The following is a 25,094-nucleotide window of genomic DNA, read 5'->3' as shown; positions in this document are numbered from 1 at the left end:
GGAACGCAGAGAGGAAAGGAGAACGGGAGCGCGTCGGAGTTTCGATCGGAAGGGCTCGAAGAGGAGTTTAAAAACTGGCCTCCCCTTCTTTAACGATGGCGCACCAACCCTCGCGCGCGAGATACACCAACCGGGATAACGGGTTATCGAGTTCTGCTCACTCTCAAAAAGAAGTTTGCGTATTACTCACCGTCAACTTTCTCGTTTCTTAAATTATCTCTAAGTGTAAAAAAAGTGAAACGCTTCTTCACTTACGTTATATTACGATAACGGTCTGCGTCGCGACGCGTAAACGAAGATGCGATCGTAACAACTATGTTATAGCTAACGTGAGGCAAGATATGTGCATTAATAGAATTAAACTTCTTCGCGTGCGAGAGAAGTGACGGCATACTTTATACCTGAAACACATTGGATGTCGAGATGCGAAAAAGGAAATGGATTGGAAGGAATTTTCGTATCTGCCCATACAGCACAGATCCAGCAATATTACAGTAACGTTGCAACGTTCCAGCAATATTGTATTAACATTGCAAACGGTGCAGCAATGTTAATGCAATATTGCAAGTTCTGTACTGTATAGGTGGAACTAAAGAAAATTTTTGAGACTCCCCATACAATATAGATCATTTCAACAATATTGCAGCAACATCGAAACGTTTGCAATGTTTAGCAAGCTTCTATGCTGTATGGATCTTTTGTATGTCAAAAATGATTTTGTGATTCCTAATTACCAATGTATTTCCCCCTATAATGATTATCTGACGCACAACGACGACTCGTTGCGTCCAAACCTCTACAGCACAAAGTTGCACAAAAGTTGCAGCAACACTGCATGCTGCAGCAATATTGTTGCAAATTCTGTGCTGTGTATGGGAAAGATCCACACAGCACAGAAGCCATGTTACCACATTATTGCAACGTTTGCAATGTTACTGAAATTGTTGGAACGTTGCAATATTACTGGAATGATTTGTGCTGTACAGAGCGTTAGTTTGAGACCATCGATAGCTGCAAAGAACCGCTTTCGCTCCCGCTGTGGTGAGGTTCGCGGACGAAATTACGTACGGAACCTCGTTGATGGTTTATCGATCGAGACCGATCTATCGATACCGATTCTAATAAAAAAAAGCGCTCCGTTCTTTCCCCTCTGTTCACTTTTTAGAAATCCTCTGTCCAAGCGAAAAGCGTAACGAGGAAGGATTTCTTTTTCTTTCGTATATATGAATACACGGTACATACAGAGTGAATCAGAATGTGCGTCTGTGTCGTAAAAATGTTGAACGATTGACGACCAGCGAGTCGAAAAAAAATCCCTCCGGTCCATCACGCCGGTTTTCGCCAACCGTGAAATCTATTCTCAAACGTGAAAGAAAAACGACGTGACGTGACCGAACAAGAATGGCTCGATAATTCGCGAATGAACGTCGTCTCCGGTAAAATCGCCTAACTTCCGCTCGATCGCGTATGGATACACGTAGAAATGGCGACATATATATTTTAGGCACGACGATGATTCATTAGGAAACGTCAATGCTCGCCATCTCTATCTCTCGCTGGAAGCATTCTCGATTTTCGCCAGCTATTCCTGCTGAAAAATATCGACTTTGTTATCTTTAATATGTGTCGAGTGCTCGATGTGCGTAATAACTTTTTGCAAGTTTGTATCGATTCCCGCTTCTATGCGTGTGCGTAAGTACACATGACGTATCGGAAATCGCACGCTCTCCTTCAGTTACGGACATTTGACCTCGGTCTTTCATTTTAACGAAGATTTCATTTCATTTAATATCGACAGCTTTTCAATTTGCCTCGTTAACCGTTTTGTTTAACTCTCAGATCGTGTATTTTTCTTCTAAAATGAAATTAACTCAAAATCTATTAAAGGATTTTCTTATCTGCCCTTTTCTTGAAGTTCCACCCGTTAAAACATCTAATAATTATAATTTCTTAACGAGATCGTGGATGCTTTATATTTATTGACACATTATTCTTTCTTGACATTTCATGAAAGACCAATACCACATAGTAGACAAAGTGTTGATCGATTGTTATGTTCATAGAAAATCTTTGACAATGTGCGTAACTGTGCACATGGATATAATACAATTTTAATCGTTTTCTATAAACAACACAACAATCGGCTGGCACATTGTCTAATAATAATAATAAAAACAGAACAACACTTGTATCAACTAATTAGATCTGTTCTTTATTCCTGCACTTTCTGAACTAGTGCACGATGCAATAAATTGAAGTAAAACAAATATACGTTTATTTCGTTTCAACTTATTGCACGGTGCACCAGTTCAGAGAATACAAGAATAAAGAACAGACCTATTGTTTCACTAAAAGTCATAGCACACAAAAGAACTTGAGCAGTAAGGAAATCAACATGTTGGTTTGTTACTGTTTAAGTTATGGCCTTACGGTCTCTACTGTGATTGGCCAATTTGCTTCTGCTTACGTTTTGCTGCTTAAGTTTTTTTATGCGCTATAGCCCTTCCCATACAGCACAGATCATTCTTTGGGATGTTCCAGCAATATTGCGGTATCGTTGGAAATATTGCAGCAATGTTGCTGCAAGCTTCTGTGCTGTATGAGTTAAGTGGTGTCTACAATGAGATTTTAAGGCTTAAATCTTAAGTTTTAAATCCTAAACTGTACAAAATTGACTAATCACAATCGAATGAGAGAAATAGTCAATTTCTTACAACATTTAAATTTTACACCTTGAAATTTTATTGTAGACGCCGCTTTAGTGCCTGCATTCAGTAACTTCACCCGAATATTATTTTATTCTTTTTATTCACCAAATAGTAAACAAGGATACATCCGGGTGAAATTTTTGAACACAAATGATATTCTACAATGTGATAAAATGCAATTTGAGAGCATCCATATAATTCCGTACACTCGGCGATTCGGAGGGAAAGCGCGCGACTGCGGCAATACTCTGTATACATGTGCGTATGTGCACGTGTGTGTGGTATGTGTATGTGTGCGATGCAAAATATTCCCGCGTCCTTTCATCCCGCCCGCAACGAGAACGGAACGCTGGCGGGAATGGGCCGCGAAGAACTGAAAGCGACGCGGCGGCGTGTTCGCCAATCACCCCCGGGGAATCCCGCGAGCGCGGGAAAGAAAAAATCACCGGCGCGAAAATCACGACGGCGATGACACCCTCGGCCGGCTCCGCGCGCTCTCTTAAAATCTTCCTCTCTTTTTTTTTCCTTCTATAGTCTTTTTCGCGTTTCGTTTAATCGTAGAAAATGTGAGGCGTACAAAAATGGTGTCCCGCGGCACACTCGACGCACTCGCGTACTTCCGTCTCGCGTGCCGCGTCCTCGTCCTCCTCGCTTCTCGTCTGCTCCTCCGCGTTCCGCTTCCGTCCTCCTCGCGCGATCCTTCTTGCGTTCGCTCTTCCGTCGCGAACGAAAAATGAATGGCATGGATGAGTGCAGGGGAGGAGGCTTCGTCGAAGGTCCGGCCTGTCTCGTCCTCTTCCTCTTGCTCTCATTTCTCTCGTTAGATTTCCATCCGTTCGCTTTTGCTTCCGTATCTCTCTTTTATTCGGGGACGTGTAGAAAAAAGGGGGAGGGGACGATATAATTTTCCCGCGCTTTCTTCATCGTTCGCCGCCAGCGAACTCAGCAACAAATGTTCATGGATGGCCCTGCTTGGTGGCCGGAGCAATAAAAGTCTGATTGTCTTAACAATACTATCAGTTTTACATGAGTTCTTTCTTTCTTTACTAATAGTCATTTACGATAATTATTAACAATGTGTCGTAATATTTTCCTTATCTTGAGTTTAATTAACACTCTAGGGGTAAGAATTATTATTAATATTGTTGCTCAATATCATTGTTATTTTTTATTATAGTTATCTCGTTATTTTTATTATTGTTACGATTATTATTCGCTATTTATCACTATTATTACTATGCGTTTATTATTCTTATCATTATGGTATTTCGTGTTTTATATACTCCTATATAATTCATTTATTACAATTATTAATACGTCGAGATATCTTTACGTTTAGTTGTCTAATATTACCGTCCATCTCTCGGACTTGATGGCCGTCGCGTCCGATGGTACAAATACTATATGTTGCGTGTAATTTACAAACAGGTCGACGTGCGTCGACCCGACAAAATTATAACAATGTCTCATTCGGCTCTCACGCACATTCGGGGTCGGTGTGATTAAATGTTCATCCCCCGTCGACGTCCACGTGTTCGCAATTTAATCCCCCGGCTGTGGACAATAACTCCATTTTAGCGTTAAGTAACACATACACAACGTTGAGCAAAGATTTCGATTAAATCTGTTCGATCACTCGAAGGGACTTGAGAGTCTCCCATCGAGTCCCCGGAAATGTCCACTCGGCGACTACAAGGTGGGCGCGCCTCGCCCTTCGCCGTTTCTTGATTACGTTAATCTCTATTTCTAATCGCGCTCCAACACACGCGCGTAACATCTCACCAAATCCATCGACTCGTCATCTTTTAACTCGCAACACCCGCCGATGAAATTCTGATTAATCGCGCATATGAAGTAATACGTATATCAAGTAATAAGTATACTTTTCTGAACGCACAAAAGAACGTTACACGCTCGATCCTTTCGTTGCTTAAACAGTTACATTTAAAGTATTCTGAAGATATATCCACGTACAACAAATTGTACTCGTCCGTAGATATATCCCCATATAACACAGATCATTCCAGCAATATTACAGCAACATTGCAACATTCCAGAAATATTACATTAATATTGGGGGTGTTGCATCAATGTTGTTGCAAGCTTCTATGCTGTGTAGGTTGATATTTTTATTCCATATAGCACAGAAGCTTGCAACAACATTGCTAAAGTATTTTCAATGTTACTACGATATTGCTGGAATGTTGTAACATTGCTGTAATATCGCTGGAATAATTTGTGCTATATAGGACACAGCTTTTAATCCGCACTGCTAAAAACGACGAAATTGCTTACTGTCCATTATGGCTCTGGGTTCATTAAATCGATATATTTATTGCGTTAAACGAAATATCAACAATTAACACCGACAGGATAATACGAGGGAAATGCGTACACGCGTACGTGCAGCTGAACGCGCGTACGCTCTCGCGATTACAGGAACGACTGGAATTTCTCGGGCGCGTATGCACACCGCAAATTGACCATGATTAAACCATGCCACAATCTAAAAAGCGTTCACACATTCGAATCATTCCCAGCTGATAGCCGTGTGAATTTTGCAAGTCTCAAGTGACGTTTGCGACCAAAAATCAACGAGCCGCGAAATGTTGGCAACGAGAGGACCGGCGCGTTCACGTCCGCCCTTCGGACATGCCCGAAGCTTCCGTGTCGTTAGAATGCATCGAAAGCCGACGACACGACGACAATGGATAACAGTAACAGCGTGTAACAACGACAGTCATGTTACAAAGACAGTAGTTATCACTACACCGACAATAATAGCCATTAACAAAGTTCTCGTGTTCGCGGCGGCGAAAGCGCGAGTGGAAAAATAGGTGATGTATCGGGCGTATTTTCGCGCGGTTCGAAAAAAAGTAGAAGGTCGAAGAAAATCTTTTTGTCTCCTCACCAACCGAGTTTTTCGCGGTTCTGACGCGGCTTCACGCTTTGGCAAATTCAATTTCGTGAATCTGCTCGGCTACGAGTCGCATCCGTTTTCACGCCGAGATTCCTGTGCGGCGAACATTTATTTATTTACACACACGATGCACATCGACACACAACTTACACAAGTCGAGGAAAACGTATGCCTAACGGCGGTTGTAATCCACCGTAAACAGCAACTTTTGCTCTTCCGCTTTGCTTGTGCCAAAAATCTTTCTGATCGCCGGACGTCGTCGAGCAGCCACGGGCGATTCGTGAAAACATCTTTGACAAAAACTCCGCCTTTGACGACCGGTAAAATGTTCGCCGAGGAAATTCGAAGAGAAAATATTCGTGTACCGGCCAGGATAAACAGCGTACGACAAAGCGCGTCGTTCCATACAAGGAAACATTTTTGCGTCCTCTTGAGCATCCTATCGACCGTCTCCCGTTCCCAAGGAAGCGTGTAAGGGGACTCGAGGGAGAAAATCGAGATATCGTGAGCGATATTCTCCACCGCCGTTCTGATCTTTTAACGAAATTCTGTCGCGGGGCGATGATATCCTCGAGATATAGGCAGTTGGTGTCTTGGTCGAAATACTCTCTGTAATTGTTGGCGTCGGATTACAGTTCATGGCTCTCCTCGCGACTCGCGCGCTCCGATACAAAAGAAAGGAGGTCGTTTACTCCCTATTTCGGCAGTCTATACGTTTGGTCGAGTTTGCTTCGATTATCTGTAGAGCGGTACCATCTAGCTGACGATGAAACAGAGCGATGTGGTCCATCGCGCACGTTCGCATTTTCGTTCTCTCGAACGTGATTTCGACGAGAAACGTCGCGCGATGATGATGTGGAAGAAGCGACGCTTGTCTCGCAAACTTTGCTGTTCCTCTTCCGCATTTTATTTCTCGAGCGAACATTTCAACGAATGGTGAGAAGGATGGTGAGAAGGACGAGCCTGAGTAGACGAGGTACCCACTTCCTGCTCAGAACCGCGTTTGTTTCTCTTCTCTTCAAGCTGATTATACCCGGACTACTTAAATTTAATCCCGGATGGAAGTTCTACTTGAATTAAAGCAAATCCAGTTTCCATTGTGCCTTTGGCCTCGTTATTTTCTCTGAGAAAGAGTTAATTGCCTTAAATTGTTGTGACTGCTTTAGGTAGCCTTTACTTCAACGGAATATTATGTTTTGTCTTCTCTATGTGACGCGAGACAGGTAATTTATTTACTTGTAACGCGCGGAGCACAGCTCCATTCGAAATTCTGTGGAAGTAAATCAACCGTTAAGTAAATATGTCTTTCAAGCTAAACCAACGTCAAAACTACCACGCTCACGTTTAATGGAGCTCTCATCATCCAGTGAGAAGCGGTCATGTTGAGCAGTCATGCACGGTAGTTCGCTTTAATCTCAGATCTTCACTATGAGGAAACAAGAAACGAGCAAACCAAATCAGATAAATGTACCATTCTTCTTCCTCCTTTCTTGCCAACTCATCTTCAGAATAATTCATCTTTCGTATCGTGATCTTCCAAATTGCGATCGTGGTGATCCGCGTCGATGGTTCCGAGGGGAAGTAATCCAGTCCACTTTTTTTACATTGTTTCTATCGACTTGTCAGTAACTCGCAACTGGTTTTACCGACCAGGTCTGATTCACAGCGACGCGACAGTCTATCGACACTGTTGACCATTACTCTTGTCACCGAAAATATCCGGCAGTGTACTCGCTCGATGTCGCGATCGAGAACGCAACTGCGAGGACCACTCGAGGAGGGCGAAACGTACAGATGAGAATTGTGCAAAAAGGTTTCTCGAAGCAATAAAAGAAGAATAACCACTTTGTCGAGTTCTTGTCGTGGACGCTTCCCCGCAGTTTTCCCCTCCCTGCGATCTACCTTTGCTATCGCGAAGGAATACGATTCTTCGAAAGTTCTCCGGGTAATTGGCGCACAAAGAGTCTCATAAAGTCGAAGAGTACTTACAGGAAGACATGCGATAGTAATTTTCTGCTAAGTGTCCGCCTTGATCGACGCCTCGCCTCGTTAACGATCTACATTCTTGAGCGCTCGAAAGCTACGTTTGCGGTCTCAAAGATGCTCGTCACGAAAGATTGTGTGATGAAGACAACATTCAAAGACGCTCAATCTTAATTCGAAAATCGCCCTTTCGAGAAACGAGCGAGGAATGACTCGTTGTAACCGTTTTAAGATGCATTACGATTATTACAAATCTCTTTCACTCTTCGCATAAATCTGCTAAACGTTTAATAAATAGAAATATTTATGGCATCTCTAAGAATAACGTAGCAATTATTACACTTTGCATATTGGTAAATATAAAAGATTAATTTCTATTCGAATGAAGATACTAAGAAAAATATGAAGGAAGATTTTTGATTATGAAACGTACGTGCGAATCCTTAAAACGGAAACATTTCATGTGGTATTTATGTACAAATGTTAATCTTCATCTGTTAATGGGAATTGTTTCTTAGTCTTACATTCTAGAGTGAAATTTCTCTTCTTCTTCCAACATCGCATTCCTCTCTCGTGCGAAAATGCTGCGTAAGTTATAGTTCTACAAAACATTCACGTAACAAAAATTTACACGATGTACCTACGTTGAAACGTACACTGCGTTGTCGACATCAGTAACATTTTATATTCACTTTATTATATTTAATCGCTCACGATACAATCTCGTGTCGGAAGAGGAGCTTTTTATGTGAGCAACGCGAATTTGTTCGCATCACGAAACATTTTGCGAATTCAGAAAGAAGCTCGGATTTTTCAGTGATTTTGTGAGTTAATTTTATAAAACGCTCGGCTATATTCAAACATGTTAATACATCTCTCTTATTTTCATTTTGCAATTCTCGATTATAACAATCTTTTTGAAAAATTTATAAATAATTTATTACAAGCATTTATTTCTCTGAATCGTGATTCTTTATCAAATCGTGATATATTTCTAATATTTAATTATGCAATATGATTAAAGCGGCTATTTCTCTTAAAAAATAATTTATAATAGCGGAAAGAAAAAGAAATTACTGTGAATATGTCACGATATTTTCATAGATTTCATGATCGATCAACTCTTCATTTTAATTGTATTATATATAAATTTAACAAATTTGTATAAACGAGAAAAAAGTTATTATGGTACTCTGTAATCATGATAAGATATTGTTAAAATAGTTAAAAAGGATTCATCATTTTTCTTTTAACCAATGCGCGCATTAATAAGTCTTTTCATTTAATTAATAAGTTACGTCACAAAAGAAAATATTGAAAAGGAGAAGAGATTATTATTTTAAGGAGTATTTTAATCGAAAGTATTTCTAATTACAATGTGCTCTCTTCCACGGTAGGAAATTAAATAAGCTGTACTATCGATTTACTAAATAGCAAAATGACAAAGTTATAAGCAAATACGCCCTTTGATAATGCAAAATGAGGCAAAAATGTTGTAGCGATGAAAATGGAAAAATTTTCCATACGTACAATCTTTATAACTTCTTCGTTTCATATTATTATAAATTTTTCTATGAAAGATTCAAACTTGTCCCGTTTTCTTCCTTCTTTTTCTCAACTTTCCCTCCGCAAACCTTTTCCTCGACAGAAAATATCGCAGAAGTTTCCAATGCATCGTAAAGTATTAACAATAAATAATACTCGCCGAGCGAAGGTAAAACGCCAATTTCCATTACGATAACTCCTTTCTCCATTCCACACGGTTCTCAAATCACCCCGAGATCGGCCAGACAAGAATGCTTCGCGGAGCTTTGAGCTTCTGCTAATAAGTGCTTGTTTCATTGAGCGTTTTATGACTGTGACCCACATTTCCTTCACATGACAATTTCTCAATAATACATATTTCTCTTCGAGAAGACATCTTCAATTTGTAAGATTAATTCAACCATAACTATAAAAGATTGATTAGTTTTATCATCATTAATCATAATGTGTTAGTGAAAATTCAATTGAATAATTAAAATAATATATTAACTGAATGTAAATAATATTCAAAATATGGACACATTGTTATTACATTACATTATGATTTTGAAGTAAATTTAATTTTTTCTCCGAATGTAATACAGGGAGAAATATTACCAAACAGTTTTGCGAGATAGTATTTCGTTTAAATCGATTAGCTTTCGAAACCAGGTTCGACACGTCACATACAGTACATTATGCTTGTAATGTCATGAAATATCTAGAATTAATTGCAACACTTCGCATAGCACGCGCAAATTGTTATACCAGCAAATATTGGTATACCGAATTTCCAGTTATTACTGACTGAAGGATTATTATGATTTTGTTAGCGCCGAATGTCCACTCCGGCTAATTGTTCGCTTTTTCATAAATCATTACCGATAATGATTCTATAGTAATTATTAGAATTATGCCAAGTCGTTTAAACCTGCAAACCATTTAACTCATTAAATCTCGCTGGAAAATATTCCATCCAATGCACCAGACAAAAATGAGTTTCTTTCACCAATTACCGTTCTAAACGTTAAAAAAAAAATCAGAGTGTTGAATCAATGATTTTAAAAATAACTGTATGCATGTTTCACGAGCTTCGACAGCTGATGTCCTCTACATGTGCGTGGGCCACAATCCAAAGAGGTCTACCTAAACTTACTTACGTAAAGTATATATATATTTATATATATGTATATATATATATAAAATACATATATATATGTATATATATATTTTTTATGATTTATTAAGCTACTTAACAACCTACTGCATACTTTTTACGCGCATGTATATACACGAATTTATATAATCTCTAATATATCAACGTGTACGTGATACAATATGCTATAATAATACAATCCGACTGTTCGCGGATGCGTGAAGGCTGCTAGAAAATTAACGAGTTTCAAGATAGGAAGACGGATTTCTTGCGTAATGCGCGATTACCTCTATTATGTTTGTATTCTCTCGTCATCTTTCTTTCTGAATCCGTTCACTTCGAGTGCGAGCGGATGAATAAGATATGTCGCGTTTATATTATAAGTTCGTTAAGCACGCGATGTTAAAGTTCAATGATGGATGCATTCAGCAGCGAGAACGATCGCACAGCAATTGAATGTTATTGACATGTACCCCTAGATTCGACGAATCAGATTCGATAGCAATTCAATTGCTATTCAACTGTTGTCTCCTCTGAATGCACGCGTTGATGATCACAGCGCAATTTAACGCTGCACATGATCCGTCTGTTAAATAATACTGAGCTACCATATTGCGCCAGCATCTATACAGAGTGATGCAAAATTACTATCCGTTACCCCTAATTTCGAATTGATGACTTTCTTTTCACTTCCCCTCCTTTGGATGTCTCTAACCGAAATAAATTTCACCTTTAATTATTTTATCGCCGTTCTTGTCCCAGCAAACATTAACTTATATAACATTAGTGATGCATTTCGATACGAGAATCTCGGAATATCGTCTCGGAATTTCTCGTATCATTAAAAATAACATTTCCAAGATTATCATATATCATTTCTTTTTCTCGTCTCGTCTCGAAAAAATCAGAGAAATATCTGTATAAGAAATAAACATTATCTATGAAAGAATTAAAACCAGATCAGAGACAGTCGTTGATTCCGTCGCATCGGCATAATAAAAAACACGTTTCTACATCAACAGTAACCAAAGTTAATTAAATTTAAACATTAAGAGGTCATCAAATCAAATAATTGATTTTAAAAAATTAATTCTATAATATTAGTTAAGAAAACTAATTAATATATTATAGATTTACAGCTCTTAATAAAAATTAAAATATTTTATTCTTTTGAATGAAAATATAATAAAACGTTATAATTGTGTATTGTAACGTGACGTTTGCATCGTCCGTCGTAAATGAAACGAGATAGTCGATATTCTTGAATGTCTCGCGATAAAATTTGAGAAGCGAGAATATCGGCCCATCCAGACGAGAAAATCGTATCAATCATTTGTTTTTGTCGAGACCAAATCTCGGTATCGGTATATTTTCGTCTCGTCTCGCTCGAATGTATCACTATTAATAACATGTTTGTTATTTATTAATTAATATAATAATTTATTAACATTAACTAATATAATATAATATATTTATTTATTAACTAATAGAATACATTTGTTATTTATAATTTCTCAGTTCAACAATATAACTCTGCTACGTTTTATATAATTGTTATAAGTTACATTCAGACCAACTCAGTAATGTAACTATAACAGTCATGTAGCACGTAATAGTTATATTGTTGAATAGAACATTATAACTAATAGTTATGTTACTGTTAGTTAATGTTTGCTAAGATGTTACCACAATTATCTTGTACATGTTCTAAAATTAAATTATAGACAACAAATTTGTACTATTATACTAAGTGTACTTAATAATTCGAGCGTCGTGTTCCGTTGTCTTGGCTACCAGATTCCTCGGTAATTCGGAGTACTTGTCCTCTGCGAAAACTTAATTGGGCGCCATTTTCAACTCCTTAATGCTCAACAATTAAATATTCCGGTATAATTGAACTAAAGTGAAGTTTTACTTCAAAGTAAGCGAAGAATAAGATCTTGTTAGTTACTCGTGTTCTTGATTCTTCGAAATTAATTCTTCGAGAAAGCTCTTAAGTTTGTATCGCTTATAATTCGACTACTAATTACCCGATCTGTAATTGAATCGTCAACTGTTCCATAATTCAAACGAATGACATTTTTCTCAGCATGTCTCTCAATCCATTTCAAAGTAGTCGCAGTTATGAAATACAATGAGAGATGAAAAATCAGGGACAAATAAAGTTTTGCGAAGCTATGATCTATCTGTTTCATCCGCTTATATATCGCAGTTAGCACGCGCGGCAAACTCTGTACACGTACGTAATACCAGCATTGCGAAAATGAAATTTGCGATGCAATTTCCTAAACGATCAAAGACAACTACGAGCGCTGTCGTGCTCATACGTGTCCTCATATTCTTCATTGATCCTGCGGACGAGACGACGTGACTCCATGCTCGATGTGTAAATCTAGGGATGCAAGAACGGCAGACTTTGGAGCATGTCCAAACTGCATCACATTTGTAAAGATCTAGACCGATGCACTTGCGGCGATTTCACAAATAATAAGAAGAAATGTATGATCCAAATCAAGATAAAAATAAATAAATATAAATAATAATAATATTAATTAAGAAATCAATAACATGTTGATTCTCTCTATTTTTAAATCACACCTTTACGTATAGTGAGACATTTCTTTAATATCGATATTATTCATTCCTTCAAAATCCTATATACTTGTAATTTAGCAGCGCGATATTTAATAAATAATTAGTAAGGTATTAGATAAACAATTAGTAAAAACAAAAAATGTAATTGCGTTAAATTATCGAATTATCGACAAATTTCACATCGTTATATTTTATATATATAACTCTTTCCTCGCAATGAAGTCGTGAGGAATCAATTATTAAAATAATTCTGTTAATCGTGACCCACTCGTGAGCTCTTAAGCCATGAGCTTTTGACCATAAGCGAAACAGCGAGAGTAAACCGAATAAGAAGCAGAGGAAACAACGCGGGAGAAAATCCACGTAAAACGCGAGCTCTGAAATTGCAGTCGGTCACGGAGCACGAAATCAGGACTTACTTACCTAATCCACGTGCTCACGTCCTTCGTTCATTCGTTCGTTCGTTCGTCTGTTCGTTCGTTCGTTCCATTCGTTCGTTCGGTCGTTCGTTCGTTCGTTCGTTCACCTTGCACGCCTGTCCTAATTTTGCACTGCTGTTTGCACTACTAATGAATCACGTTTCTGCCAAAGGCTGAGGTGACTGAAAAATTCAATTACAATGGCGGAGCTACGTTTCCGCCAGGGCGCGAGTGTAATGAAACTATCCCGGACGCGCGGAACGTGTAAAATGACACAGGCAGTGGTGGACGACAAATAAAAACGAAAATCACTGATTTCGGCGAGCAGTCGCAATTATCTCGCGACCTGATTCGTCCCTCGACCTGATAGCGGCCTTCGCCGGCGATATTGTCTGACGATATAATTGCGATCATATGGTGAACATATCTATCAATTGCGACACACTCGTGCTTACAATGCAAAACGGGGCACGATTTCCTTGAAATTCAAATAGTATTACAGAAAATTTAATTGATTAATTAAATTTAGATATTGCAACCCTTTTTGCAGTTTTCTTAAAACTACATATTATGATAAAGAATGCTTGAGACTCATGTAAAAACTCATGTACTCATGTAAAATGAAAACATAATAAAATTTAAAATATATACATGGAAAAAAATATTTGGTTGAATTAACTGGAATTCTGGTGGAAAATGAACACTCCAGAATTTTTGTAAAATCTACTTTCTGATTAAATCTACTAAATGTTGGTTATTTCACACAACTAAAACTTTAATAGATTTAATAAAAAATCTTGTAAATATAACTAGAATTCTGGATCGGTTATTTTCCACCAGAGTTTTAGTTAATTCAACCAAACATTTTGTTCTGTATATAAATATATAAAAATCACACAAAATAACAATCAAATAAAAAGGTGATAATCGCCGATAAATGCCAGAAGAAAATCGTATGGACGTAACGAAAATAGACTGCGCAGTTCCATGAAGTTGTTATTATGGTTTAGAAAGAATATCTTTTTCTTTTTCTTTTTCTCTTTCTCTTTCTCTCTCTCTCTCTCTTTCTCTAAAGTATTAAGTTAAAGAAAGATGTTGATAAGTTCAATTCTTTCCAACGGAGCACAGATGTTAAGATCAGGGAATGCGCAGTCTATATCTATTACGTCTATTGGAAGTTACTTCTAAAATGATAGTTTCAAATAGAGCTTTTCGCCAAATCTTCACTAATCGTCGGAATTATCAAAAAATTCCAAAAACGTTTGTCTCTTTTCCGCATGCGAATTTTTCGTTACCTATTTTTCTTAACGCGGGAATAGAGATAGTAGTGATTCGATTACAGGAAGACGCGTGATTGGGACTTTCTGGCAGCGTTTACGGGGTGAAGAGATCTCGTGGAAGGAACGAAAAGATGCTCCACTCTTCCGACACGTCGTCTATACGTGTTCCAACGACGGCGATGATACGCGATCGATAACGTTTAATATTTATACGATTCCAACGAGTTATATAGACTTTATGTAACTGTACACGATTCCCGTAGCGCGATCTAAATCCACAAAATAACGAAGAAAATGCCTCTGTGCAATAATTGTGCAAAATTGTTCGCTATTTGAATTTCTTTTAACACGAATATAACCTTACCACAAGTTGTGCAACAATCGAGTAATTTAATGTAACGTTAACTATTCAATTGTGTGAATATCAACTCAATTTTGAGTTCGTTCGCGATTCCGAATTATAAACTTCAGTTACACAACTTTTATATAACTTTACAATAGTCTGAACTCTCCGAGCAATCGAGGAGAGCTCAAAACTGGACTGAAATACTTCGTTATACATTTCGATAATACTTACAATTATCATAAATACCAATTGCGCTTACGACTGCGCCAAGATTCTGGTTGACTCTTCTCCTTTTACAAGAATCTACGTTAATAATAATCGAGTGTGTCGATCGTCGGGTATTTCGTGCTTCCGGCTGATCGCACTAACAATAAATCGAGGCGACGCGATCGATCTACGGACTCGCGAGATTCGATTCAACACGCGACTCGCAATCGTGGATTTTGGGATCAAACAAAGTCACGTTTTTCTTCTATAATGTATGTACATACGGCGTTTTATCGGCGTTGCGGCCGACTATCACCGATTACGAGCGGCCTGTTTAACCGCACTCTATAATTAACAATATATATACCTCGTCGTCGTCACTACCATTGTTACCATCATCCTCCTCCTCTTTAATCAGTTCTCCTTTTTCTTCTTCTCCGCCGTTGAGAAAGTCATTACGAGCGCATCAATTATACCGTTGGTTAGGTTAGGTTTCGCGGCTATCGTTTGAGAGAATGGCGGCGGGGTGCGAGCACTGCAAACCGTAAAGAATATGAGAAGCGGAGCATTTCACTGTCCTTTACCCCTTTTATACATGTATATATATGTATATATATCGCGGCATGATCGATATTCATTTATTATAGTAGTAACGGTCGTTGGCGCGCACTTTATCGGCTCGTGTTCCAGCCACGCAGTATCGATTAACTACGGCCACAGACGGGGAATCGGATCGTTCTACGTTTTGCATCTCTCTCCCTTTCTCCTCACGTCACCATTTTCCTGCCACCCTTTCTCGCTTCGACCAATTTTCGATGACACAGACCGCCGTGAAAATGAGCTTTACGTCGCTCGCGTGACAAACACCATTTTGACGTAACGTGTAACGCAGAGATAGGACACCCGTGACGCCTTCCTCTATCCCGCGCGATCCATTCTGATCGCGCATTCGTGCATTCATAACAAATCAGCGCGACACTGACGCGCCTCTGAAATACTCAGCTGCCAAGATAAATCTACCGACCTGATGGTTATCGCGCGAACCATCGATCGAATTCAGGGGAAGCGAAATCGAGAGGAGGGAAAACGTTTATCTAGTCCTCAGAGTGAACATTTGTTATACATATCAGAGTCGAGATTTGTATACAAATACAAATAACTGTATCGTAACTCAATTTTTAGCGTCCATGGAAAAGAGGGAACGATCCATATATCACGAAATTTTGCAGCAATATCGCTGTAAAGTTATAATATTACTGTAATATTATAAGATTATTGCATATTGCTGGAACGTTGCAATGTTGCTGCAATATTGCTGGAATAATTTGTGCTGTATGGGGATGTCTGGTAAAAATGATTTTATCGCTGACGTCAAAAGTAGTCGAAGGGATAGGGCGGTAAACCCACAAGATAATTTTAACCCTCACGTTGCACACGATGGATTATCTCTTTAATATCTCTATCGATGTGGACAACCGTTTAGTACAAAAGTGGAACCGGTCTTTTTTACAGCGATTACAAACAGAAAAGACTTTAGAAATTATGTGTGTCCCATTATTAACCCTAATCGATCAATCTAATGCTTGCATACCGAAATATACAAATTAGACAAATACGAATAATACGAATGATTAACATTCACCACAAATTAATTCCTACAACCATCAGTTGTATAAGTTAAACAGTCGTCATCGAAAATCGGTCGCTATGCGAGCGACTGTCCTCGATTTCCCCGTCAACGACGCGTTCTCTGTAACACGTTACTTGTCCTCTTTGCGATTAACCGATCGCGAGAATGTCAGACACTGGCGATTTTACGGCCGCTTTGTCGACTCACCCGCCATTGTTCATCGCACCACTCTGCTCTCTTCTCACCTCACTGATCACTTCTTCCGTTCTTTTCTTCTCTCTATACAACATGCGGCACTCGGCGCGACACTCGGTGCGACATGCTTCGCCCATCTCGTCGACGGCTGCCCTCGTCTCTCGGTTGTCCTCCGTCCCACGTCGGTGCTCCGTTAATTAATTGCCGAGCCTGGCTACCGTTTCCACATTGGGGGGAAAATCGTCCCCTCGGCGATCGGTAAGAACCGACATGATGATTATCAGAGCTCCTACACCTCCGATCCTTCATCTCCTTATCGTACCATCTCCGTCCTCGTCCTTCGCTCTCCCTCCCCCTGTCCCTCCTCGTCACTTTGTCCCGTCCTGGCGAGCTGTCCTCTCGCTGTCACAGGCGAGTCCCAGCGTGGCTAATCCGGCTCCTTCGATCGACTCTAACCCCCTCCCTCTCGCGTTTCTGCACTAGAGAACATGCGTATCTTGATCTCCTATCTGGCGATCCGTAAACGCGATAGCAACACCAAACCTCATGTTACACCTGTCACAAGCACCGTCATCAACAACACCTCCCGCCGGCCTTCACGCGGTTCGGCGAGTGAAATGTCCTCTATACTTTTCCCCTCTTTGCCCCCCTGCTTCTCCCACGCGAATTGTACAATTAATCAATTAGTGTAATTAATCTCTTTATACACCTATTATGCACATATATGAAATATATTATACCATTACCTTTTATGTGAGCAAATAAATTGATTATTATATCGCCGGCGAGGGCCAGGCGAGAGCGCCCTACCGCCCTCTTCGGCCCTCACCCTCCCTGTCTCGCTTCTTGTCGGCGTATAAACAATGTGTACATACGTACGTATAGGTGTGTACGCATGTATCTTATGTATGGATGTATGTTTGTATGTATATATGTATATTTGCGTGTATACATGTATAGATAGAGTGCGTCCTTTCGTGTATCTACGGAGTTTGTGTCAAACGCGTGCGTGGGTGTGTAAACGTGTGTACGTGTGTGCGCGGTCGCTCGTGTGTGTTTAATCTCCAGCGGCTCTAATTACGTCCTGTGTCTCTTCCACTTCGTCCTCCTACCCCTTTCCCACCCTCCGTTTTCCCCCGGAGTCTCTTCGCTTCTTTCCGTCTCCGGCGGGAAAACTATCCGAAACCGTGTCATCTTTAACTTGCGCTCGGCGTTCTTATCCCCGCCCCGTGCGGCGGGGTAGGTGTATATCCTTCTCGTGTTTCGCGTTTCCCGCCGCGTCATTTCGGCTCCTGTTAACACTCTCTTCCTCTCCTCACGCCACCCCACTTTTCTCCGTGAGAGACGTTGGAACGCTCTCGACGAGACTAGCTATAGTCGATCGCGACGATGTGAGCGCATACATACACGCACACAAAAACATACACTCGTCCAACACAAACAAACACATATACATACACATACACATATAATACACGTCGAAAGCCTTCTTGCGTCCCTCATCTCGTCTGAATGTGTTCCTTTTTCTGTCTTCCTTCCTCCCGTCTTTTCGCGAGTACGTGGTCTGTATTGATCCACGGTTGTACACGCGGTAAAAAGAAGAAATTACACGCAGCGCCGCGATCGATGATGCAACTGCGATCGAGGAGAGGAAGCCGAAGAAGAGATTAATGGTGAATTACGATTCCACGACTGACGTTCGTCGGACGAGCCAGCTTCAACCCCTCGTGCTTTATATATTGTATGAGTAAAATAAATTTCTCTCTCCCCCCCCCCCCCCCTCTTTTCATTTTTATGACAATGGAAGTTCACGCAGGAATAATTAATAAACGGCGCATCATAAATGTTAATTCATATCTTCTTTTTGAGAATTTGCTGCTTTTTGAGAATTCACGCTAATGTTGAGATTAATAATGATTAATTATGTTCATTACGCTTGGTCGATTTGTTTTAACGATGCAAGTTAACAGCTTAATTGAAATAATAGTTGTTATTGAAAGATATCTGTATACAAATTAACAAAAAAATCTTCAAACAAATATTGTATTCACAAATCGATCCCACTAATTTTTATTCCATACGAGTACTATCGCAATTATTTATTCACGACAATTTATCCGGTCAATATATTTCGTGAGTCATCGTCATGTAAACTAATTTCAATGAAATTACATGTAATTACGAAATTTGTCCATGCGCGTGTATCGATAAATGATCAGTGACAGTTACAATAAAACCCGAGAAAAGAGCAATGAAAATTTTCGATCGGAAACCTTTCAGGCACGTAGAGCGAGCTGGCTCGTGTCTGAAACAGCTTTTTGGCACGCTTAGCACATCCCTATCATCATTATCCATTCTATTCATCCACCACCCCATTGACCACCCTTTATTCCACCGACGCGACGCTACTTTACCCCGTCGTCGTTTCCCTTACAAGACGATTAAATAGATTAGACTGCGACCGCGTCTAAAATTGGCAGTTGTTTGCAAGGTTGTTGCTCGATATTCACGCTTGTTCCTCGCGCGATTTCTCTTCCGGCCTCCAACATCCTTCCCCAACTCCTTAGTCACGATTTTTGAATGGCGCGCGTTACACGGCAAAGGAGCGCCCAGGACACGAGATCGCTCTATTCAGAGATCGCTATTAATCAATAGCATTAATAATGGGACAAGCTGGTGAGTGGACGCTTCGTGCAAATTATTTTGCCAATCAATTATTCCTGGTAGTCATGTCGCTCTCGTCAGGCGCTTGAATGCTGTCCGGACCACTCGATACGTCAGAATAATCGATCAATTGGATAATTTGCTTCGATAATTGGCCGCTCATGTAAATTACTCGAATGTCGAATCATTCTCGCGTCGATAACGGCACATCGGTATCGAGTGGCGATCGAAAGAAAAATACCAATTTGTCGAAAAATCCGATCGATAGATCAGCAGATTTATCAGATTTTATAAATTTCCGATTATTATTTATCTGATAAAAATTTAACAGGTGCATATTCTTGAGAACGTTAGATTTGAATGCAGATAGAAAAAAAAAATCTGATAGCAAAAACCTGACGAGAAGAGATGGGGACATGTTTAGATTCTCTTAAAGTTATTTCCCTTCGCCGTGTCAACACGAATACGCGCGTGAAAAAGGTCTCTCGCGCCATGTCCCGCGGTATACCGAAAAAATGGACGCGCGTATATCTCCCCCCAAAAAAACACGTGTAAATATATAAATATGCCGCCGTACGGGGGTTGACGTTGGTGCTGGTACATGTATGTAGGTAATATGTATAATGCCAAACGTGTGCAATGTATACGTATGTATAGTGTAAATGCGTGGTGTACCTCAATGTGTGTAACGCATCCTCCTCGCGCTGTAAACGTCTTCTTATATAAAATCGGCAGTTCGGGCAGTTCGACGTCTCGCCGCACGACTCTAGCCTTACGTATGAAACCAGATTTACAAAAATACGGTGCGCGTGTTTTTCGCGTATTTGGCACTTTTTCACCTCTCTCTCGCTCAACCTCTCGTTCTACCTTGCTCGCTTTGTCCTGTCACTCTCTCCCGTTCTCTCCCTCTCGTTCCCTTTCACGCTCTGTTTCGATTTCTCCTACATACATACAGACACACGCGTACAGATGCACGCTCTCTCTTTCTATCTCCCTATCTCATTCTGTCACGAAAGCTCGCTTACTCTCGTATATACCATGCAGTCGCACGCCCTTATCTCCATCCCGAAGGGTAGTCGGACTAAAGTTCAACCGATTCACCCTCTTCGAGGAGGGAAAAGGGTAATTCCGTTTCCGCGGATTTACCCTCGGAAGAGCCACTCGTTCGTGACCTGCTTGTCCCATCGCATCCCCCTCACTTGCATATCCATCCTTGGAGTCATCCGGAACCGCGTGTCTTTGGCACTGGCGATCGAGAGAGGGTTCCTCTTCCACGTCGACGCGAAAATCGGCAGTTTCGATGATGGGCGGCCGCGAGGAACGGCAAGGACAGCGACGACGACAACGGCAACGACAATGATGACAACAACAGCCGCGGTGGCGACGGCGGCGACGGCGGCGACAGCGACGGCGACGACGACGACGTCGGCGACAGCGACGGCGACGGCAACGGCGACAACGACGGCGATGGCAATGACAACGACGGCGACGAAGACGACGTGGATGACGCTGTCGGCGACGCCAACGATGATTCAGCCGCCGTTGTGGACGCGGCACCGCGCCGCGCGAGATCGTCGACTAGTCCTCCTCGGGGCCCATATTCATCAGCATCATCTTCTTCTTGGCGATCTTGCTGTACTTGATGTCGATCGGCTTCGTGGTGTCGTACAAGCTCGGCGCCTCAAAGATAATAAACGCCGTGCCGAGTACGCAGGTCAGCGTGAAGATCCAAAGAAAGATCCGGTCGAGCACCATCGCGACGTACTTCCAGTCCTCCTCCACCTGCGAATTAGAAGGAAATGTGTGTCGCGATTAGTCGGTCATTTCCTAACGTAGCGGTCGATACATCGTATCGTATAAAAAACATACGGAAAGAATGCTTCTGTTGAAGTATCTGAAAATTTAACTAGATGTAGATTTGAAAATACTTTTCTTTTAACCATCAAAATGATTATGAAGGACTCGAACTATCTACTCATACAGGGTTTCCAACATTGTCAGCAAAGAGTTAAGCGTTCTATATAATTATTTTGATAATCTAACAAAATTATTTTAAGATCTGTATTTGTTACGTGCCACGTCACTTTTGTCGCGACCATAGACATATAAGATAGACCCAGCATCCGTATACTTTTCTATAGTATATGCTGTCTCTCGTACCGTTCTGCCAAACCCAGCATATACTGTAGATGCTGGGTCTATCTTACATGTCTATGGTCGCGACACTTTCAACATAAAGTTTTTCTATTGTCTAGACATTCCTAATAAACCTTGATCCTGCTATTTACTCCACTTGATTTCACTTATCATTTTTTGTCCACCCTTAAAACTTTCTTCGAATATTCGTTCTTACTAATATTTTATGACTCATCTGCAAACGAATTCTTGAATCAAGACTATCACCTTAATCCCCACCACGCACGTTTTTGATATTAAAACATTATTGGTTATTATTCAACGAAAACTCCACCTCCTTTATCGTAGTGAAGATCCCTCTAATTCTGACTAAGTTAGTCTATTCTCGTTAGCTGCTAGTAATACACCTTTGACTTAGTTTATAAGTTTGCCTGTATCGTGTTGAATAAAGTTTGGTCAGAAGACAATGTTTGACTCTATTTCATTATCTTATATATTACGTGCAACGTGCACGTAACATATTTAGCTAAATTTTTAGATAGTACACAGTAAAATTATTCCTTGTATATACATATCTTTGTGGCAGTTACTTATTTTTAACTATTCAACCGTACGATATTTCCTTGGTTTTAAAAGTTGATATCGAATAATGCACTTTCCGCTCCAATGGTTTCGATTTCCTATGGCACACATCGAAAGAAACGCATGGAAACTTATACTGTACAAAAGTCACATACGGATCTCATAAAGACAAAAGAATCTTCTGGATCGTGGAAGTCCCTGGCGCATATTTAGTATCAACAACTTGGGTATATCTGTTACCCGACTTACAGTACTATAAAGATGCGTTTCTGTCTCGCGTGATCTGCTGAAACACTCTCACGCGCAGATCCGGCAACATGCGAAGGAAAAGACGATCGATCCCGCACGCTAAGAGGATGTATTGACTCCCTTAGACTCCCTTTGCGACAAGAGGGGAGCCGGAGACGATAAAACAGTCACCCAATACTTTTATGATACTTCCATGAGGACAATGCACCGTGCCGTTATATAGAACTCGCTACCTACTTGTATCACTATTTCCTCCCCTCGTATTTCTTTCCCTTTCTGCCTGTCGCGAGATCTGACGGAGAAACATCGCTCGCCTTGAGAGCACTTTCAACGCATGATCACGCTCTGTAGGGTCGGCATCCGTTTAACCGCCGATGCTGAATAAATCATTAGTGAGCCGTGAAAGAATGACTACACTTCTAGGCGACATCGGAATATAATTAAGGGCAATAAAAAGTTAATGTCGACAAATCTTTAATTATACAAAAAATTGAAAATATATTATAATATTATACACTAAAAAAATTTACTAAATCTTAATACATATTTTTCCGAATAGTACTAAGTAAACATTTACTTATAATAAATAAATATTTACTCAATAAAAAAAAATAGTTAAATCAAATTAATCATTTTTGTATCAAATATGTTTACATTTAGTAAGTATTTACTTAAAACTATTCAAACAAATATTTATTAAAATTAGTATTTTTTTCAATGTAGTTAATTAAAAGGGCTAATATGAAATTAATTAGTACAAATAAATTAATATTTAATAAAAAATAAAATTCTTAACACCAGCCTCTGTACAATAATATTCAACGTTTAATTATTTTTCAAGTTTTTTTCTATCACGATCGGATTATTCAAGACTCTTTAGAATAAAACTGTCTCTACCATTCCGCGTTTTTCATTTTATTCGTATAAAAAAAAAAACCACCTCTTTTGCGATCACATTCGATTTCACGCAGCAGTATGGAACGATATTATGTGATTTTATCGAATCGAGCCAAAACTTGGCTACAACGGGATTGGCTGTTCATCTTCGAGAGATATATATATATATATATATGTGTGTGTAAATGCATTTGCATGCTCTACATATATACGTATGCATATAGTATATACTTAGGGACACACCTATATAACGTACATATGCTATTACATGTTAACATACGTGGCATATAATGCGCATATTACTGTAAGCACCCATACGCATTATTCTATATAGGGCATTCTTAAAATAACGTATCTCACAACTCCTTTACAACGTATAAGAAGTAAGGGTATAAGAGAAATATTTTTCGGGATAATATGCGTTACTCTAAAAAAACGTGATACGCATGAAAACACGTTTGCATTTTGCAAAAAGGTTATATGGATATTTTTAAAGCGGAAATCAAATAAAATAAGAATTTTAAAACAAAATCAAATAAAATAAGAATTTTTCTATAAAACTTAAATGAATTTTAACGAGTTAGATTTAATTAAAAATTTCTTCTACATCGAATCTTAATATTGCAAAATGACATTTTCTAGACGTTCCGCATTATGTACGCTCGTAAACGACATTTGCTGCAAAATTTGGCAATGAGTGGTATTCTGCCGCAATGCGTTCACTAGCGTATACTTTACTCGTATAAGTTACGCACGCGATATTGGAAATGATTTTTAAGTGAAGCTTCATTGAGCTTGGATTATCGCGGTACTAGGATATCCAAAGATCTATCTTGGCAAACTACGTATCCGGAAATCAAGCCATATCCGGAACCACAAAGTTCCAATTTAGGTAAACGACACGATAAATAGAGTGCTCTGAAACTTGCGGAAACTGGACACATAATCATTTCTCGTAAAGTTCGGAATCAACTTTCATTAGAGAAAATGTCGAGAAATGTTGCTGTTTCTCTGATTAAAAAGTACAAGGTTTCTTTCGGAATTTCATGAATCACGAGTCGTATATTTCGTCGAGGCTTTCATTCCAAACATTTCAAATGCATTTTGTTTTATAAAGTGGGTTATGCGATGGTCAATATGAATGTGAAGATATGTCATTTTTATTGCACGCTTAGAAAACCGTACGGTGAATGCGAGCGAAAATAAAGTATAAAAAGGCCGAAAAGGAGAACGCTCCATTTTGTTTAATCTCAACCTTCTTTAGTATTTCCAACGTTATTTCATGCCTGCTGCTACGGATTATGTCTATCGCCAAAATCCGGCAGAGTTGACGCTTCCTCGATTTTACGAAGGAGATTTCCAAATCTCTGGAGTATACGCGTTTGAGTCGGGTCGCGATACGTTCAACGCTATAAAATCCGAAATACTGCAAGAAACCAATTCACGATCCACCTAAAATTCGAGAATCTGGGTCGGGTTCTACAAATCGTACGTATAGAATAATTTGGACAGTCACAGACGGGCGACGTGCGACGTTAACAAGTATCCTCCCAAAGAAAAAATAATTTATTTAACTCTAATGATATGTATCATATTCGTATAA

General features: G+C 39.6%; 1 protein-coding gene across 1 annotated transcript in view; it reads right to left on the bottom strand.

Annotated features, from left to right (window-relative positions):
- Positions 1-21,205: 21,205 nt before the first annotated feature.
- nAChRalpha1 (nicotinic acetylcholine receptor alpha1) overlaps positions 21,206-25,094 on the bottom strand; it is a 93,773-nt gene continuing 89,884 nt past the window's right edge. Inside the window, exon 6 of the mRNA XM_018509995.1 lies at positions 21,206-21,409. Coding sequence (XP_018365497.1) covers positions 21,206-21,409 — 204 coding nt within the window. The remainder of the gene's footprint in view (positions 21,410-25,094) is intronic.

Source organism: Trachymyrmex cornetzi, unplaced genomic scaffold (assembly GCF_001594075.2).
Source record: "Trachymyrmex cornetzi isolate Tcor2-1 unplaced genomic scaffold, Tcor1.1 scaffold321, whole genome shotgun sequence".
Taxonomy (NCBI): Eukaryota; Metazoa; Arthropoda; class Insecta; order Hymenoptera; family Formicidae; genus Trachymyrmex; species Trachymyrmex cornetzi.
Note: the sequence above shows the minus strand (reverse complement) of the source record. Positions and strands in the feature narration are given on the sequence as shown.